This window comes from Lissotriton vulgaris, chromosome 1_1 (assembly GCF_964263255.1).
Source record: "Lissotriton vulgaris chromosome 1_1, aLisVul1.2, whole genome shotgun sequence".
In the NCBI taxonomy this organism is placed as follows: Eukaryota; Metazoa; Chordata; class Amphibia; order Caudata; family Salamandridae; genus Lissotriton; species Lissotriton vulgaris.
Window position 1 is genome coordinate 391,439,034 of NC_141685.1, and position 21,573 is coordinate 391,460,606.

Consider the following 21,573-nt stretch of genomic DNA (forward strand, 5'->3'; position numbering starts at 1 on the left):
GTAGGTAGTATGAAGCGGTATGTAATGCATCTGCAAAACAATGGAATTAAAGGTGTATGTGTTTGCAGTCCGGTGTGTGTACTGTACTCAGACATGGTTATCAACAGGTTTCAGTTCCGTTTACTGTGTTTTGTTGTTAAAATATTAACGTGTACTGCATTTGTTAATGAACACACATACCTGCATATTTGAAGTTAGTATACACAGATGGTGGTGGTGACTATACCCTCGTGTTTACCGGACATATAACCACTATACAGCACTTTTAATACGTTTCTCATATCGACATGTTCCTGTACTTAGATCAGTGATGAGAACTGACTTATTCCCTAGACTCATTTCTACTTCCTTTGCAGAGGGAAAATACTATCTCGTGACATTAGGCATTGGAAGAATACATTTTTCATCTGTGTACATTTTTTAAGATTTCACTCTTCCGTTCTTGCACAAATGATGAAAGAATAACATAATACACGTTTTATTGAGATTTGTGTTTTGATAAAGTGCTGCCAAAAGTAGAAAATGCCCTTATTGTCACTTACTCGTAGTACACCTACATGAGGGAAAGAACTAGGCTAAGTACTTAAAGATCTTATAAGAATTTGTCTTTAAACATGGGCTCCCACACTAGGCGTTCTTTAAGGAGGAAACTTCATCTCACACTGTAGCTCCCACTCCCTGTCCTTCATATGACCATCAACACTTTTCTTAGCGCTTGGCTGCAGTATCCTTCCTGCCATCTCGTTTGGTCTTAAGCATTGATGCTCAAATCCTCATGTATGAATGGTGTGAAAGACATGTTCAGATGCAGAAATCTATTGAGCACTGTTAGATTCAGGGCTGCCACGTCATGAAACTCCACCCAAGAGCTCCTCCGCCAATTACAACAATAACCCTCAACTAGAAAACCAAAATGGAGCCGCTCAGTAAGTGCGTGGGATTCTGTCACCAAATCAAGCCACCGGGACACAACTTTCTAATGCCCGTTTTACTTCTACACATCATTGTCATCTAAGGTTACTAGATGACTCTATGCTACCAAGGAGCATTTTAGATTAGAGTACCGTTTACAAATAATTGTTTTTAGTTCCACAAGTTCCTCCCTCACCACTCTGCACTATACTACCGGTGAAAGTCTGTTCACACACATGGATAACCACTAGACACCGTTCTCATGTCCAAACCTTTGCACACTCTCCTCCTAATATCTACCCCTCTTCATCTGACTATGTCATCCTTAAGGTATTAGCTAAAATCTCTTTCAATGCATGCTTACAAAAACAGCCTCATAATCAAATGAACACATCCACAAAGACCTTTACCTTCAGTCTGAAACCAAATGCTTAACAACCGTGAACCACACTTTAACTCCACCTCTTCGGGCAATTTCAAGGGCACACTGAGACCTGCATTTATTTGAGCCAAATCTATGTAACTTCACCCCAGACACCCCATGCCAGCAGTCCAGAGTTACATACAAAATCCACACTATGACAAGAATGTGTGCCGTCCTCTGCAAATGGTGCAAAGATGCGACCTCAGAGCATTTAGATGACTACAAATATGTTATGAAAGACCTCACAAAGGCACTGAACTCTCTCAAATTCAACTCCATTCTTGAATGATTTACTCGTTTTGCTGACATCCCCACAAATCTGCCAGTACCATTCACTTTCCCCCACACTCACCTCTCCCATCTCTCACTAAGCTGACTTTATCTCGCACAGACATTGCCTCTTTAATTGCATTAAACAGGAATACCCTTACCTCATTCTAACAAACCCATCACTTTCCCTCTACTTCCATCTTGTAGCCCCAACAATTGACGGTAAACTTTCTGCACTGCAACCCACATCTGATGACTGTGGCTCCCTATTGAATAGATGGCATACAACGTGCACACTCCCCCCAACACATTAAGGCCCTTTCTCAAATTAAACACCCGAGCATTTTTTGATTTTCTGCAGTGTGCATATTTTTATTAAGATAAGTTAACAGGTCAATTACTTCATTGACCTCCATTTCTTTATTTAAAACTCAAAATTATTTTCACATCACAGTATTAAGATACTCACACTTATATACATATTTCCTCTTTTACAGCCCGTTCTCCAATGGGCTTTTGGTTGACCTTCGGGTTGTGCCAGCAGGCCACAACCAAGTTAGCCTGCTCTCCTTAAGTTAACCACCTTCCGGTCAACAGAGCCGCAGGTAAATAATGTGCCACCACTTGTGGCAACCAGCGGCTTCCAGGGTAGGGCTAGAGAAGCCAGGGCCACCAGCAGGTCAACCCCAACTCTCTCGCCAGCCCGGAGCCCATGATGTTTAAAAACCTGTTCTGAGGTAAAACTGGCACTGCCCAAAGAAGTTCCCGTGATATTCTTGTCCAGGACCCTGCTACTGCCCCTGCCTAAAGCTTTACTTTTGGGATGGGTGGGAGGGTGACTTCCTTCTGCGACGTCCGACTCCTGGGCGGTCAGCAGAGAAAGAGGGGGTCACACAGATGGTCGCTGGCTTTTAAGCCTCGCGCCCTCTGACTGCTTCCGGGGCACTTCCCACGTATTTCCGGTAGTCCCATTACTTACACTTCCGGGTCGGGTGACCCGGAAGTGATTCCCTAATTTAGGCGGCCCTTTGGCTGCCACTAACGGCGCCACGCCCTCAAGGGGGGTGGCGCCCTGCAATCTGCCAGTTCCTCTTGTGCCCTGTCTGATCTCTTCATTCCAGGGTTTGTTAAATCCTTGGCTCTCTCATCTAAGTGTCTGCCTTGCTTAACCTCTCTCAGTTACTCCCTCAACTCTGGTTACTAGCCTTTATGCTTCAAGGAAGATGTACTATTACCTCTACTAAAATAACCAACTACTGACTTATTTATTCCATCTAACAATCATCCCAGGTTCCAACGTGCCAACTTCTCTATAGTTTAGGAACTTTTTGTCTTCAACAGATTAACTTCTTTTCTTACCTACCAAAACCTGTTTGACGCACTTTAATCAGGTTTCTAAGCTCTTCACTGCAATGAAACTGCCCTTTCTCATATGTCTAATATTATCTCATACGCCCACATTACAATCAATTGTCTATTTTATCCTTCCAGACCTCTCAGCTGTCTTTAATATTGTTGATGTCTTCATGCTGATGCCTACCATTATCACTCTTCATATCACTGAAAAAGCACTTATCTAGTCCTGCTCCTGACTTTCAAATAAACTTTATCACCCTCGTAGAGCTCATTTTTATCATCAACAACTCCATAATAAGTTGGTAGGCCACTGGGTTTAGTTCTCAGCCATCATTTTTCTGGCTCTGTTCTACATCCCTTTTTGCTTTTTCATAGCATCTCTATGCAGATGATACAAAAATTGTCTCTTTTCGATCTTTAACTTCGGCCCTTCACGATTCCAACAGGCTCACTGCCACCTAGCACTAATTGGTTCTCCGGTCCCATATGCTAAACTCTTCTATGATGGAAACTAGCTATTTCCCGTCTACAACTGCACTCTACCTCTCACATACTCATAACATTTTCCCCTCACTCCCTCATCCTGACTCCATCATCAAGAAACGTTGGCGTAATATTCAACCTTACTCTGAACCTGGAGCCCTCCATAATAGCCACAGCCACTGCTGCCAGATGTCTCTTCTGAACCTTTGCAAAACCTGCCCTAGGATCCACTTCAACACTGGACTAATGCAACAGCTTATTAGTAGGCCTCCTCCAGCATTATTTTTCCCTGCTGCATAAGGTAATACATTTTGCCTCCAGTTTTCTCGATAAACTCCCAGAAACAGACGTACTTCAAAGTTTCATCCTTCAAAGTATCATTCCCAGGCTAGAAGGAGATCTGCCAAACAAAACAGGGCCTTATATAAACTAGTTGTCCTGTATTTTCAACATTTCAAACTAGACACTTTTTCTAAATTGCACTTAGCTACCTAGTTGACATCCTTGGGTACTCACCCTCAGGGCCAGCTTTAGTGCTGGGGGCACCGAGTTCGACAATCTTTCCGGGTGACCCCCAGTGACTTACTTCTCTATAGATTCCCTCACTACCACCTTCCAACAGTGCCCCTCATCTCTCCATAGACCCTCTCTCACATGTTTTATAGCGCTACTCATACGAGTGCAGAGTGTCAATGCACTTTAAATCACACACACATAATACAGTGACAATGAATCATACGAGTATAAACCAGTATGTAAGAAATGCTACATAAGACAATGAGGGTTACAAGGTGTTGGAATCACGTGTCATCCATATTACCAGGCAGTATATAATAAGACTGTTTGATCTGGAGAAGCAGAAACTCAGTATTTAAAATGTACCAGAGTGGTTAACATTGGCTTTACTAATAAGAATGTATTTCTACCCAAACGTACCCTTTTAAGCAGCATTAGGATAATGAAATACTGGGAAAGAATAGATAATGTTCTAACCGACACCATGCAGTTTTCATGCTGCCCTTTCTTATAGGTGACTGTGCTATATTAGAATTGTAACTCACGAACTGCAAGTAACAAAAGTATCCCTGTGACAAAAGCAGTAACCCACTTAGCTATTCACATAAACTACAGCTCTGTAGTCTGCATGGTACACGTTCTTTGCAGCAGGCATATTAAAAGACTGCACCTCTTTATGAAGAGTCAAAAGTGTGCCTTGACAAGACTCAGATCCCTCTTCTGCAGGAACATTAATCGCCAGGTTTATATTGACATTTTTATTTTTGCTCGAAAACTGCTGGACACAAAAGGAACTCTGAAACAAGTGCTTTTAAACCCATAAGTTATTTTGAAACACAGCACCCTCTGAGCGTGGTGCCAGGTGTGGCTGCACCTGTCACACTGACCTAAAACGGGCCCTGCTCACCCTCCCACAGTCTTCACTCAGCTAATCAAAATCTGCCCTCTCACTATTCAACATAGACATTAGACACCAATCCCTTATGGTATTTACATATGTTCCAAATGAAGAGGCAAGACAACAGGTATAATGAGTTATGGGCAGGAAGCCATGAATTATACAGAATAAGTTATTGATATCCCATGGATAATCGCAATGCAAGATGGAGGCATGGACCACAATGATCATATGAAAGAAAATCTATCTGCATTCTCATGGCTCAATAAATGCCAAGTAACATCTCTGGTCAAATAATGTTTCCACATTATATGGGGTAATTGTTTTAAGTACATGTATTTGCACTGGTCCTAGGGCGTCTTATTTTATACTGGCAAATGATACATCTGTATCAATAATCTCTTAGGGATGGTTACAAACACCCATAATGCATTTGATAGATGTATGACTATCTGTGTTGACAGTCCATGGGTCTGTAATTAGAATCCTTATATATGTGTACATATGAAAGCAGCACTTGTTCAGACAGAGACTTATATCACACAGGTTTCCATAAAACCTTAGAAATATGTCACTAAATTTCATGGATTTTTTTAACTTACCCATTGTTGCAGAAAAGATCACAATGCCCAGCACGTTCATGCCTTCACTGAAGCCTGGCTCAGATTTGTAAATCACCTCTGGAGGGGGAGTGATGTCCAATGCAAAGTTCTGGATGTTTGATCCATTCTCATCCTGGATCCCATAGACCAGGATCCTATGTGTGATGCTTTCAGATTGAGAAGACTTTCCAGCTTTGACTATAGGACTGTTCTTCGTACGGTACTAGAAAGAAAAAAATATTATCATAGGGCATCCAGGAGTCCGAGATTAGTTTAAATTGTTTTTTATTCTTTCCTTGAAACCCACATCTATTTACTATTTTAATGTCTTTCAGTTGACATATTAGTGTTTGCATTAAAAATGAATGAAAATGTAGAACAACAAATAAAAAGAGACAAAATATAGACAAGTAGGGAATTAGACTATAAACATATAGAATATATATAGATGTCAAAACAAATTGTACAAAAAGCATGTGATGGATTGTGTTAGGTTTTAAAATTAAAAATCGATTTTTTTATTGTCATTAAGTAAACATCATTACAAAGTAGAAGGAAAAATCTTCATGAGTAATGCATCGAAACATGTAAAGAGAAAAAAAAGTATTTCTAAAAGAGAACAGAATAGTCCCATACCAATCTTATTATTGCTCAATCCCTGTTTCTTCTTGCAAAAACATTCCCTGCACATTATATATTAAGAGTTTGTACAATCAAATCTATTAATTTTATATAACTAATGCCAAGGATCCCCATATAGTGTCTAACTTTATCAAAGAGCGAGTTCCTCTTACTCGAGCGAGAGCTTTCTCCATCTCGTAAGTGTCCCTTATTTTAGGCCACCATTTACTTATGGTGGGGGGTGCTGGATGATATCCAAGCCCTGGCTATAGTAAGTTAGGGAGCAATAAATAAGATTGTAACCAGCCCCTGCATAACCTGACTCTCTTCTTTATAGCCCAATATAATTTCCATAACTGTAAGAGTGAAATCTACCCCTATTGGTTGCCTTATCAACTGGGATATCTTATGCCAAAACACTTCTAACTCTGGACAAGTGACAAACATATGTACTATGCCTGTAGCATACATCCCACATTTGGGGCATATCTTCCTATCCCCTCCTTGGGCTCTAGGAACCAGGCTAGCAATCTTCTCAGGGGTATAATAGAGCATGCAAACTGTACGGAATTGTTGTGATCTTTAATTGACAGAATGAACTGATTCTTCTATAGTTCCTAATGCCAGCGTAATATTTTGTGGAGTGATCTTTGTCCCCAAAGTCTTAGACCATCTTGCCGCCAGCTTTTGACAACCATTCTGTCTGAGATTGCTAAAACATTGATACATCCTACTAATGTTCAATTTTGCTTTTTCCTCATACAAACAATCCCAAACTTCTGAGTTAGACACTGTCATTAAAGTCAGATGTGTCAATAGCTAATCCCTAATTTGAAAATACTTAAAGTACATCTGTCAGGAAGATTGTAATGAAGTTGCAAGTTTTCGAATGTCCTGAAGCCATTATAGTCATACAAGTCACCCAAATGTTGGATCCGATAGCTAGCCCAACGCCTACTAACAGTGTCATGGAGTACCTCCGGTAACAAAGAATTGCCCCATAGTGGGAGTTTTTCATGAAAAAATTACAAATTAAACTTAACAGACATAGCTTGCCATATGTTCACATTATCTCTAATGGTCTTGAACCTGACCCTTTTAAAATAATCTGGGTCGTTAGTTTTATATTAAAAAATTCCAGATCCCGAGCCTAGGACTAATTTATGAGAAAAGTCATCCAACAACAAGCTACGAAGAGGCTCACAAATGCGGCCCAAAAATACATTTTAAAGTCTGGGAACCCAAGCCCCCCTTAATTGTACGGATGTTTCAATAAGTCTACAGCACGTTGTGCTTTTTTGTACCCCCAAAGAAAACTACCTAACACTCCTTCTAATTTTCGAAAAAAAACATTAGAAACAAGGAGAGGAATTGAATGAAATAAGTATAAAAACCTTGGAAGTATCTCCATTTCAATAATATTACACCTACCTACTATACCGATAGAAAGCTTGTGCAAACTTTTCAATCGTTTAGCCGTGATTTCTAGTAAGGGCTCATAATTCGAGGTATCTGCACTGAAATTCGGACCCTGAGGTATGTAGCGACCAAACACACTCCTGCCATACTCCTACCAGGCTGAAAGTTAAGAATCACTTGTGTCTTTTGGACATTTAGCTATAAGCCTGATAGAAGACCAAATCTGCTTGCTTCCTCTTTGATGCAACTGATTGCTGTCTCTGGGTCAGCGGTGAAGACCGCTATATCATCCGTGTTAGCAGTTACCTTTAAGCAGCTTGCCCCTGATATCTATAGCATGATTTGTATGTTAGAATGTATTGTGCGGATAAATGGCTCGATATATAGAGCAAACAACAGAGGGGAAAAAGGACACCCATCTCTAGTGCCACTACACATCGGAAAGAGATTGAAGAGATTGTAAGCCTAGATAGAGCAGTCTTGCCTGAGGTTTGTTATACAGAGCACATACCTATCGGCAACATTTCTCTCTAAGCCCAAAAGCTATTAATGTGGCCCATAGGTACCTCCAGACCACTCTATCAAATGCCTTTTCGGTGTCTAAAAGTACTGTGCTTAAGTTCTTTGCCGATTTCCTTGCTAAGTCAAAGGCTCCGATTGCAGTGTTAATATGATCAGTAGTATCCCTTCCCTGTAGAAAGCTGTGTTGTTGCTTGGATACTAGTCCAGACATTAATGGGGCAAGTCGAGTAGCCAGGACTTTAGCGTAAATGTTTGCATCTGAATTGATAAGTGAGATCGGTCGATAAGAACCTCGTTCCTCTGGAGGTTTATATTTCTTTAGGAAGAAAATAATATTTGTCATATTCCAGGCCTCTGGTATCTTACCGTAAGAACCAATATTTTGAATAAGGACCACATAGGTAAGACTATAAGTCTTTAAAAACATTTATAGAACTCTGCTGGTATAGAATCCTCCGCCACAGCTTTCCCAGAGGGAAGAGAGGATATTGCTGTGAGTATTTCATCATGTGAAATTTCTCACTCCAAAGAGACAGAGTCTTCCTCCCTTAGAGTGGGTAAGCTTCTACCGCCCAGATATTGCTGTATATCGTCCTCCTCTACTACTATAGGCAGTGCATATAATTTTTGGTAAAACTCGGAAAATTGATTCAATATTGCCTGTGATGTTGTTTGTTGATTTCCGTTTGGCCCCTAATAGATTTTATCCGAGTTTTAGCCCTGATTTCTGCTACTTGGTGAGCCAGGACTTTCCCAATTTTTTCCCCATATTCATATTGTGAGAACTTCATCTTACTATAATTCACAGCAACGTTTACCCTTAATGAACGCCTCATAACTATCCTTGCATTTATCAAAAAGTTATATAATTGATCTTGGTCGCTACAACCCTGTTGGACTACTTCTGCATGTTGTACCTTAGCTGCTAGCAAATCTTGAATGGCTATTCTGTTTAAGGTTTCCCACTCCCTATTCTGCTGCAGGATATACTATTGAGTGACCACTCTTATGAATGGCTTCATGGCATCCCAGACCACTAAAGGAGAAGCTGTTGCTGTATTTTCTATTAACAAAATCTCCTAACTGTTTATGGATAGTAGCCACATATTTGCTATCTGTAAGTAAATACCGTGGGACTGAAAAAGACCTAGCTGTCTTTTGAACTATTTCAACCTTAAAGGACAATAAAATAGGATTGTGGTCAACATTGTGTATGATTTTCCACATTTTTGCCATCACATACATCCACTTTACTCCAAAACACACAAGCTAAAAACGTTTACATTACAACACCAATAGCTCTAACTCTAAAAACAATGCGTGACCTATTGCATTGCAAATGCTTGTTTATATTTTCTGCTCTTTTACCAACTTCCTCCATTAAGGTTTTATGCATTGTATACCCTCATCTGCTTTGATGGCATATGAAGGTGTTTTCATTTTAGCAGGTTTGTCCAGGGCCACTGTCATTCTGAGATCAAAGGATTGCTTCCTTTAGGCCTCAAAGGTGTCCTTTATGAGCACATTTCCATACGTGACGGTGGCCGTTGTGGTCAATGGGTGTTTTTCCGGGAGGCTGGAAGGGTGGGTCTGGTTTTACAGCAGTCTGGGCTGATTTTGCAGCAGTGCTGCAATATCGGCCCAAGTAACACTAGCAGCAGTGCTTCACACTTGGACCCCCCTGCCCCGCCCCACGGCGGAGTGGGGGTGGTCCTATAAAATTGCCAGTGCTGCTTTGGGTTCCGAGTCCAGCCCTGTAGCTGCGTCTACCCTATTGAAAGCTACAGTAGTATGAGAAGAGTGAAAGTCTTTGCAGGTGATCTCAATGTTTTAAACACTTTACTACATCTAGTTGGATATATAATGAAAATATCACTGACCTGTTTAAATGTAGCCTCAACAAGGTTCGACGGAAACATGTTCCTGAAAAACAAAAACATTGTGAAGATTTTTGGAATCCGAAGTTGTCCAATTTTAATAAAGATTTGCGATGTCGCTAAGTTTGGGATGTGAGACACAGTGACTCAACATTATAAGCAGATGGGCAACCAATTCAGGCTAGGAAACTACATTTACATTTAGTGCAGTAATATGTGCATCACCACTTGCTCAGTGGCTGACTTGAAAACAGGCCTTGTTTGTATGAAACTTTGTAGTTTACAAACAGGCTCTAGTAAACACAAAAGTGCAAATACAAGATAACCATAGAAACTGCAATAACGTACATATGTTTCCTTAACCATTATCTTATAATTCAATTCAATTAAACACGTTTTTAAGACACCAGTGACCATTAGATGTCAAGCAGAGTGTATGGTAGTGTATAACACCTGGATGCCATGCTTACATCTTTATAAAAATGCTTTACTTACCAAACACTAACATACTTACATAATGTGTCAATGCAAAGAGTAATGTGTTCCCAGTTGTGCTTTACAGCAAATAAGCATTGACAAAGCCAATTAGTTTGACTTGTATTTAGCGCATACACACATGCAGATAGAGTGGACATCATACTCCATGCCATACATCACACTATTTCGAATCTTAAACATTTACAAGGCAACCAAATACATTTGCGGTGTAGCAGGCTTGTTTTCTTCCATTGAACTAATGAAGAACAGTCTAAAGACCTGTGATTGGGAGGTTAAAATTCTGAACAATGCAGCTCATATTAAAAGCATCAACATTGTGTGAGGTAGGAAACTCCACCATTGATCAGAAAGTAGTCATTTCTATTGCAGCACCCATACTTTTTGTCTCCTCCTGGGAATTCAGCGAATAGGTGTATGAATGGACCACTAGAAACGTTTTAGGAGCCTCTCATATTAATCTGTGCATGTATTACCCTTATCAAGAACAGTAAAGGATGTCGGTCAAAGAAATGAATCAACCACGTCGTTATGTCGTCAGGATGCAACTCACACTCAGAAAACAAAAACAACTAAATACACACTCAGGATCACATTATAGTAGCCCTTTGTGTGGATATGCATCTCAGAAAAACCTTGAAGGCCTAGAAGCAAAGCTAATTGTAGCAGCACAATAAATGCACTGTGTCTCCAGTTAAACTAACACAGTGTGCAGGATTAAGGAAGCAGGTGTCTGAAAAAAGGTTTAACTTCACTCATGATACACTCATCCATCACTAGCAGGACAGCCCTGAGTTTGGGATCCTTCATGGTAAATCAAAGAGATGATATCTCACAATTATTGATATTAGTACAGAACCAATACAACAGTTAACACATTTTGTCAGTGACATTTTACAGTTTTATTATGATAACCTTGGACATGTGAAACAAAAAAGGTTATGAATGGAATGCTTGTAACAGTCTCAGCCACAAGCAATCAGTCGGACTGTATTCTAGTCCATAATTTACCCACTGGGCTACTCAAGATGATGAGCAACAGTATGAAAATCACTCTTGGTTCAGTTCCAACAGTAACAGTCCAGCTTGTACTGCCAGACCATGTTCCATCTGAATGGAAACACAAGCAACCCCAGACGAGATTTCAAACCTGTTGGGTGTCATCAGTGAGGCAGGTCCATCTAGGATAGTAAAGGATAATGAGCATGGGCCATCCTTGACCACACCTCATAGAAGGTAGGGTCTTTCAGTTTGTGATGCTTGAGTCCCATTCCTTTTTAGGTCTGACTGCAGTCAGCTTTAGCTGTCTGGAAATCATTCGTTTGTCAATTCTTTAAAAAGAGAAGGGGAATAGAGATAGAGTGGGCTTTGGATCTTCCCCCTTTATTCCTACGGGGACAGTTTTTTGCTCTGCTATCTCAGCTGACTGATAAACGTGCCTGGATACAATGGGCCCATCACAGGGAGATTAAGCTTCTCTTGGCAAAGAAAGGGGGTAGAATCTTCCTTGGTGTTTGCATACCTCCCTGCAAATTGACTGGGGGATACTCTCACATCAGATAAAGAGTAGAAAGAAAGATTTCTTTGAAGCCCTGAAGGTAAATATTCATGCTTGGTTGGGTGGTGATTGTCTCAAAGAGGCAGATGTGCCCTAGTTTCAGTAAATGCTGTGATTTCGGATTATTCCTGGAATGCTGTGTAGGTGTGGGAGAGCCTATGGTGTCATCTCTGGCTGTGACTGTTAGAACTAGAGGGATGATGTTGTCTCACTGGATTGGGTTAGTGATTCCAGTGTTCTAAAACTCTCTCCCCTATTTAAACCCCCTGCATATGAAGGAACAGCTAAGAAGAGCATGGGCAGGAAGACAGACCAATGCTGCTGATGAACCAGTTTCTGAAGTTTGAGAGCCACTGCTTTGGACTTTTATTCCTGGACTCATGCGGACTGTCTCCAGGGACAGTGGGAAGAGATCCTTTGCTCTGTCTTAGGCCCATTTGAGGCTGGCCTTGCTGGATACCATGAAGGGAGGAGATTTCCTTGGACGTCTGTTGACCTGATACACTTCCTTGAAGAGTAGGCACTATGGACTTATCTATATATATTTATTAAGCAGTTGTATATAACACAGACCAGACTCACGGGTGAAAGAGTACTTTATTTTGTAGGTAGAAAAGCAGTTCATGAGTTACAGTAGTTTGCCGAACACACAGTTACCTTGCAAGTGGAGGATGGCCTCGGTGTCTGGGGATTAAAGTCAAAGAGGATTGACTGCCATGGAAACTTGCTGAGCTGCTTCCAGGAAGGGCCCATGACAGGAGATTGTCAGGGCTAGATAGGAGCACAGGTCCATGACCCTACAGCCAAGTGCTGCTAAGGATGAGGAAGCAGCAACACAAAAGACTGCAGAAAGGTTGCAAAGAATGCTCACATGGAATTCTGGAGTCTAGGGGCCCAGAACCATAGCCCTTTTGGCTGGAGCATTTCACTAGTGCAACATTCAGAAATCCCCATGTCAATTGGCTCAGAGGTTTCTGTGTTATCTTTAAAAATTCTAGTGACTCGTGGCTAGCTTGGACCACAGAACTTGTCCTGAAGTTGAGGAATCCCAAGTGGGATCTTTAGTTGTGCACCAGGGAGACAGTGTGGAATTGGTCTCCCCAAGGGACAATAATCCCGGCCAGCACTCATGTTGTAAATAAAACAGCGATATTGTTAAGCATTCGCTGAAGACATGCTATTGTGTCTTCATTCTAGTTTTCCCGCTCATACTTGAAAATACGGCCAGACTCCATTTTGTTTTCTGGCGTCCATCTTGTATGCTACACTCCGCCATGTGCTCACCACGAGGCAAGTCCTACCTCGCTGACTGTCACCCCTGGAGTTTGCCCAGCAACAGGCTATAAATAGTTCCAGCTTGCCTAGCGCATGCCCAGTACGTGTAACATCTGTTTCTGCTTAGAGGGGATTGGAATGTGCATTAGAGGGGCTACATGAACCGTTAACTCCACCCATGTATCGATCATGTTTGAGAAATGTCCATATATGGTCGTAAATCATGCTTTTGAGCTGTAACCGCCTACTTATGAGCCCCTTCTTTTGTGTATAAAAGGGGACCGCATGTCCGAGTTCTTTGTGCTACCTTGTACAATACTGTAGAGTGTTGTGTGGACTGTAGTACCACCTTTAAAGGTTTATTAAACTATGCTTTTGTATTTCCAGTTTCCGTGCCAATTTCTTGTGTAGTCGGAGGACTTTGCGTACAGAAGGGCGAACCCTTTCGCACTCACGGGCCTTGCTGAGGCCTGTACTCATCAATTGGCGCCCGTCACGTGGGGCTCATTGGCGACTCGGATGCTCGAAGGACTGGTCGTGATGAAGGATGGGAACCTTGCCGGGGACGTGATCAGTGCCAGTGGCGCCTTTTAGTCCTGGCATCCCGAGGTATTCTTCCTTCCCTTCCGATCTGACCATCTGGGTGGCGCCGGTCATCGACTGAGACCTCTTCTGTCGGTTTGCCGCATAGTGGCCGTTTGGGCGAATTCGGAACTTGGCAGTTGGAATCTGGATGCTCTTGATTGGTAAGAATAGTTGTACGATACTTGCTCTGAGCCTTTGAATAGTCTTGTTTGGCAAGGCAGTTTTATACGCTTGCCCCGACTGAATTGTTTGTTTGTTTGGCAGTGACTAGTCATATTATTGGGTCAGTGAATGTATATATGAGTTGCAACCCATATAGGCGGGCAATGTGGGGATATTTCTCCTGATCTGTGAATTTGAGCGGCGCAACGTTTTAAGTGCCATTTAATTATAATATTGCATATTCTGCATTATTTTAGACATGCCTGTTTTTAGCGCACTCCGTAAGTGGTGCTGCTGCTTTGGTAATGACCGGTTGGTACTTGAAGAATCACACCCGGCTCCCCCAGAGGGGACGCCCGATAGGGACATGTACGTGAAATTTGGTCTTTCCACCATAATGTACAGCACGTTGTGGAGGAAATACACAAAGAAGGATCCTGAGTTGCGATGGCCTATGTATGGATCGTTTGATTTGAAGAAGATTGAGTATGTAGAGCAGTGTATGTGTAAGCGGCGAGTGCGACAAGATATGTTTGAATGTATACGAATGTGGGTGAAAGAGGTGCGAGAGCGTGAGAAGCGTGAGCAAGCACTGATTGAGAAAGAGCAGCGAAAGAGTGAGCGTGAGAAGGCGCATGAGGCGAAGAAACGCGAAGCAAAGGAATTAGAAGAGAAGCAGGAGAAAGAACGTCGGTTGCAAATATCTGGCCAGTATCCTGTTCGACAGCCTCTTTATCCTGTCCTTAATAAATCGGACGATGATTTTTCGTTATTAGATCGTTCACCGCCCCACTACGTGGGTCCGTCTGCCCCGAATGGAGGAGATCAAGATTCTAAACCGTCCGGACAGAAAGTGGATACGCGGTCTATGTTATCTCTCGACCGTATGACCGAGCTTCGTAAGATTGCTCATCAGGTTAACAAAGATTCTATTACTCTCACTGACTTGTTGACAGAACTAGAGTCATGGAAAGATAGGGAGAAATTATATTTTACTGATTATGTTTCTAATGAAGTAGTGTCAGCTTTTCGAAAATATTCCGATGTTCTTGAACCGGACGATGTGATAGCTGATGCAAAAGGATTGCGTAAAGGTCTTTTTTCTCCTTCTCAGGTGCTCACTGCGATTCGACGGCTATTTGCGTTACGGGATGAGACGTTTCGGCTACGGGATGAAGCACGGAAACGAAAAGCTGGCGAGGAGCAATTGAATCCGACTGGCGGCGGGAAGCAGTCATCCATCTTTTAATCAGATAAGATCGATGCCGTGCATGCTAAACCAATGCGGGAGGCGGTGCCTTTGTATGTTCCTCCTAAAGGAGTGGGTACTAGTTCAGATAGAGGGTCAGCGGATGCTCAAGGGTATTTTATCTATAATTGGGTTTATACTGCTTGGAATAGGGCAGACGTTATAGCATTGAAGGCAGCATTACCTGATCCTTGGAAGAATCTCGCAGCCTTCTATGAAGAAGTTGAGGGGGCTTTGAATTCTTGTACTATGACTCTGGCCGATATTGACATATTCTTCGGGCTTATATTACCACCAGATATGTGGAGATCAATACGAAAGATTGATGATCTTCCGGCATTCAAAGCTCGATGGAGGGATCTTGAGGATGAGGACAGGGAGAGAAAACCAGCACAGAAGCCGCCCCAGTCGATTTTAGACCTTCCTGCTGCTATTGTAACTAAATTGAAAACTCTTATTCCCCCTAAAAAGATTGATTGGACTATGTTAGCGTCATGTAAACAGAAAGTAGATTAATCGGTTTCAGATTTCTTTACTCGATTTGAGGAAACTTTTTATGATTTTAGTGGGCAGTCGCTTACGGACGACACGGGTCGACATCTTTTTGTTGATAAATATGTTTCGAATTTATTACCAAGTATAGCAGCTCGATTAAAAGCTAGTGAAAGTTCTTGGACGACTTCGACACCAGCATCCCTCCTGACGATGGCTCAGTATTACGAGGGTCAGGAATTAGAAGCGAAAGGTAGTGAGGAAAAGAAATCTAAAGATATGAAAATGAAGGTTATGTAAGCGCAAGTATATGGGCCGCCTCGTAGAGGTAACGATCGGGGCGGAAGGAATTTTTCTAGCTCTCCTTCAGGCCATACTGATTTGGCCCGGGATCAATGTGCGTATTGTAGGCAGAAAGGCCATTGGGCGAACGAGTGCCCGGTGTTGCGTGCACAGCGCCAGGAGCGTGGGCAGGGCTCTATGAGGGGTAAAGGAAATTTTTCAGGCCCTAGAAACAACACGAATGACCGAGTTAGGTTTGAGTCTAATATGCGACCCTGAGATGGGTCCAATGTTTTTGATCGACGAAACCAGTACCAGATGTCTGATTATGCACCTCCCGAACAGCATGATTCACAGTATGCATAGGATTGCGTAGGATGGGGTAAGGAACCAGTTGAAGTGCCAGTGGATCAGAGGGGTCCTTATGTTACAGCACATGTTTTGGGCTCTACTGATCGGTTCCTGGTTGACACAGGAGCTACTCGTAGCGCTTTGTCCAAAAAATTGGTTCCGAGGGCTCCTCTGTCTGGCTCAACAATTACGTCACTAGGGTTCGATGGAACGCCTTCTGTTTGCCCACTATCATAACCTCTTGCACTTTATGTAGATCAGTTTGCTGCATCATGCCCATTCCTACTCTCCCCAAAAACTCCTGATAATATTGGGCCATATGTAGGTAAAAGGCATTTACCGAATCGTAAATACCGAATTTTACCGATTCGGTATTTACAATTCGGTAAATGCCATGTAGGTAATTATTCTGTAAATATTACCGAATCGGTAATATGCGGTAATTACCGAATCGGTATTTACCGATTCGGTAATTGCCATTGTTTCCTATGGGCCTTGAGGCCCATAGGAATCAATGGCAATTACCGAATCGGTAAATACCGATTCGGTAATTTTACCGATTTGTCAAGGGGGACAGGGTGTCACTTTGACACCCTGTTGCACCCCTGATTTTGGCTTGTGTGCAATGTGACACACATACATGCCCTTAGGGCATGTATGTGTGCCACATGGCACAGGTGTACATGCACAGATGTGCATGTACACAGAAATTCGTTATTTACCATGCCATTGTATTTCATGGTAAATAACGAATTTCTAAGGGCCTGTGGCACTGTTTCCAGTGCCACCTACATCCCAAATTACCGATTCTGTACATTTACCGAATCGGTACTTTACCGATTCGGTAAAATTACCGATTCGGTAAATATACAGAATCGGTAATTTTCAGGCCCCCTACATCTGGAATTACGAATACCAGTCGGTAACGGCCGAAATCGGCCGTTACCGACTGGTATTTGGCCACCTACATATGGCCCTAAGTGGGTCTAGATATGCTAAAATATTTCCGGGCCATGATACGGTGCTCGCCTGAGGGAGTACGTGTTATCCTGAACGATAATTATCCACCAATGGAGAGGGTGTACATGATTTCCGTAGAGGCTGCATTGGCCTCTTTGTGGGCCACGTCCGATACCGACGTGGGACAGATGATTATCCCTCCGGTGCACATCAGTGTAAAGGAGGGAGCTGTGCTGCCGCGCCTGCCTCAGTATCGGATATCACAGGAGGGGGAGGAGGCGCTCATACAGATAGTGCAGGACTTGATTAAAGAAGGGGTGGTTGAAGAAGTTCCATACAATGTGTGCAACAGTCCTATACTACCGATTTTGAAGAAAGACACTGACACCAGGATTTATCGATTTGAGGGAGGTTAACAAGATAGTGATACCTCAATAACCAGTGGTTTCTGATATTACGACACTCCTTACCTTGGTCCCGCCAACTGCGACAACGTTCTCTGTTATAGACTTGAAAAATGTTAATTTTCGATCCCTATTCCTCCTGATAGCCGATATCTTTTCGGCTTCACGTTGAATAATAGATCGTACAGATTCTGTAGAGTTCCTCAAGGCTATACTGAGAGCCCCAGCATTTATAGCCAGGCATTAAAACAACAATTGGATTCTTTTGTTTTACCTGAAGGAGTGGCGCTTATACAATATGTTGATTACATCTTGTTGGCTGCCGACACCCCCGAGCAATGTGAAGAGTGCACTTTGTCCTTACTTAACTTTTTGGCATCTCACAATCATAAGGTATCGAAAAAGAAATTGCAATATTGTAGACCAAAGGTAACCTACTTAGGTTACCTTTTGTCTAAGGAGGGGCGTGCACTTACACCAGATCGTATTCAAGCCATTTTAGACACACCAGTACCCTCCACGCAGAAAGAAGTTCGAGCCTTTTTGGGTCTTACCTCCTTTTGTAGACAGTGGATATTAGGGTTTTCACATAGTTAAACCACTGTTAGGCCTGTTGACAAAGGATACTCCAGTTCCCCTTCCATGGACAGATGAATGTGAGAATGCTTTTCACCAATTACGCCAGGCCCTTTGTTCAGCACCAGTGTTAGGCACCCCTGATTACAAAAAAGCCCTTTACATTGTATGTGCATGAGAGAGATGGATGCCCGTTATCAGTGTTAGTGCGGATGCACGGCGATAAGCAGCGCCCTTGTGCATACTTCTCGGCAGTACTTGATCCTGTTTGTCGAGCGTTGCCTGGGTGTTTTCTCTCAGTTGCGGCGACAGCTGTGTCAATACGCCAGAGTGAAGGGATAGTTTTATCTCATAAGCTGTTGGAGTTGGTCCCCCATGCTGTTGATGCCCTTTTGAATCAGACCAAGACGCAGCATTTAACTAGTGCTCGTCTGACAGGATACGAGCTGACATTGTTGGCCCCTCATATAACTTTGAAGAGATGTGCAACGTTGAATCCAGCTACGTTGTTGCCCTTCCCAGCAACTCAGCCTGAGGCGCAAGAAACACATGACTGTGTCTTTGTGACCGAGGAACAGACAAAGGGTCGTATTGATTTACAAGATACGCCCTTTACAGATGTGGATTGAGAGCTGTGGGTGGATGGGTCCTGTTTAAAGTTATCGGACGGAACCACTTCCGCAGCATATGCAATTACTACATTACACACGATAGTGGAGACAGCACGCATACCACAGAAATCAGCGCAGGCAGCAGAACTGATAGTGTTGACACGAGCTTGTGAGCATAGTGCAGGATTATGTGTGAATGTCTACACAGATAGCCGCTATGCTTTCGGAGTAGCGCATGACTTTGGCCTGCTCTGGAAGGAAAGAGGCTTTTTGACATCACATGGAAGTCAGATAATGTATGGAGAATTAGTACAAAATATTTTGACTGCACTGACGCTCCCTAAGAGGATAGCTATAGTGAAATGTAGTGCACACAAGAAAGTGACAGACAAAGTGGGACAAGTAAACGCTTTTGTAGATCGAGTAGCACGTGAAACTGCGATGCAGCCTGGCTCCACTTTGATGTATGTTGTGTGTATGTTATTAGAAATGCAAAAGACTGCTACTGAGAAAGAACAAGACCAATGGTCCCAAGATGGAGAGTTGGATGATGAGGGTTGTTGGAGGAATAAGCAGATGGATAGGTGGAAGTTACCTACAGCCTTTGTACAACCTATGGTTCAGATGGCACATGGGCTAGCACATGTTGGAGCTTCGGCAATTGTGAAATTGCTTACGCAAGTTTGGGAGCATCCAGAAATTGCTAGCACAGCTAAGAGAGTGGTACAGACCTGCATGATTTGCCTTAAATATAATCCAGGAAAAGGGACACGAACTCCGGCAGGAGTATTTGCAACACCCACTGCACCTTTCGAAGTACTGCAAATGGATAATATTCAGCTGGAACGCTGTAATAATCTGAAGTATGTCCTGGTTATGGTTTGTGCATTCAGTAAATGGATTGAAGCATATCCTACTAAGGACAATACTGCCATGCCTACTGCTAAGGTGCTTTTGAAGGAATTCTTTCCTCGTTGTGGAGTGATAACGGGCCCCATTTTGTGGCGGACGTTATTAAGTATGTCCTGAAGGGATTAGGCATTGTGCAGAAGTTCCACGCAGTATTCCACCCGCAATCGGCAGGATTGGTGGAAAAGTACAATGGCACGTTGAAATTGAAAATTGCGAAAATACAGGCTTCCACTTCTCTGACTTGGCCAGATGCTCTGCATTTGGCGTTGTTGTCTATCAGATCGGTACCACACTCTTGGACGGGCTTAACGCCCTATGAAATAGTTTTCGGGCGCCCCATGAATATATGGGGGGTGCCCAAACCAAGTTCAGTGTATGATGTACCTTGTGTTTTAATGAATGACTATTTGGCACAATTAACTGATAGCTTGGTTTCCATTCATCAACAGGTTCGAGAAGCACTCCCTGATCGGTCCACAGGAGAAGGTCACAATCTTCGGCCTGGTCATTTCGTCCTTGTGAAGTCCTTTGAGAGGTCGAGTAGTCTGGAGCCGAGATGGTGTGGCCCTGAACAAGTCCTCCTAGCCACAAGAACAGCAGTACGAGTGACAAATCGCAGGAATTGGATACATTCCATCCACTGCAGGAAAGTGCAACCTGATTTGGTGGAACCTGCTGTACTGACTGACCATCGAGATCCTGACTACGGAGAGAGGCCGTGCTGTGGTACCTGACGATTCTGAGGAGTTCTTCCCGGACCAGACAACACCTGCATCGAGAAGATACAATCTGCGACCAAGGAAAGAATCTGCAATTGTATGAGAAGTTGTCAGAACGGTCCCTAGGTTTGTGAAACGGAGAGCCAATGAGGCAAGGGGGGGGGGGGGATCAGCCATGCATTAGAGTAGTGACACCCGTCTTGGCCCGATGGTGAAGAAAACAACGGCTACCTATGGGGTAAGAGTTCTGACAACACTTTAATTTCAGGAAGATACTGTGTACATTTGCTTGAGATGGATAAAAGAAAGGTTTTTGGTTCTGTAGGATTCATTTTCGTTATAGCAGTCATTGCTACAGTCATGTGGTTTGTCGAGGAGAAGACTCCTGCCCGTAAACTGTATGTTGTTTCTACTCCAGTCCCTGATGAGCACTTTTTCTATACACTCTCATATCAAGAGTTGAAACATCGACAGTCATATTTGAATAATACCTTTTTTCAGATGCTGCATCACACCCACGTTGCTACAAATGCCACAGATTGCTGGATATGTGGGATGAGGCCAGCGCATCAAAAGAAAGGGGGAACACCGTTCATACCGCTTCCCTTTTCTCACAATGGCTCTTGTAGAGCGTGGTACACTTTGCTTTTTGCTACAAGAAAGCCTACAGTAGGACAACTGATTTTCAAACTGAACAAAGAATGTCACCAAGATAAAGACGGTTATCCACAAGCCAACGGAACTATATGGGAGTGGGAAGAATATCGACCGTACAATGAATCAACCCCTTATGTCTTCACGAACACTAGAGACACTGTCGGGCAAGAGAAGTTTGTGATTTCAGTGGCCCAAGCACAAGCTGATTTATGTGTCCAAAGCGTAGGCCATATTCCTGTAGGTGTCAGTGATTGTATTGTTGTATTGAACATTGATGGCCTGAATAACAGTACTTTCCTTGCTTCACATAACACCTATTTTGTATGTGGGAATAAGGGCTATTATCGATTACAAGCCGGATGGTCTGGAGTATGTTATGTATCGT

At 42.8% G+C, this 21,573-nt stretch overlaps 1 protein-coding gene across 1 annotated transcript in view; it reads right to left on the reverse strand.

Moving 5' to 3' along the window:
* The window catches only part of SLC1A7 (solute carrier family 1 member 7), a 622,845-nt gene that overhangs the window by 226,679 nt on the left and 374,593 nt on the right, over positions 1 to 21,573 (reverse strand). Inside the window, exons 4-5 of the mRNA XM_086936195.1 lie at positions 9,904 to 9,946; positions 5,462 to 5,684 (exon numbers count right to left, since the gene is read on the reverse strand). Of these exons, the coding sequence (XP_086792321.1) occupies positions 5,462 to 5,684; positions 9,904 to 9,946 (266 nt within the window). The remainder of the gene's footprint in view (positions 1 to 5,461; positions 5,685 to 9,903; positions 9,947 to 21,573) is intronic.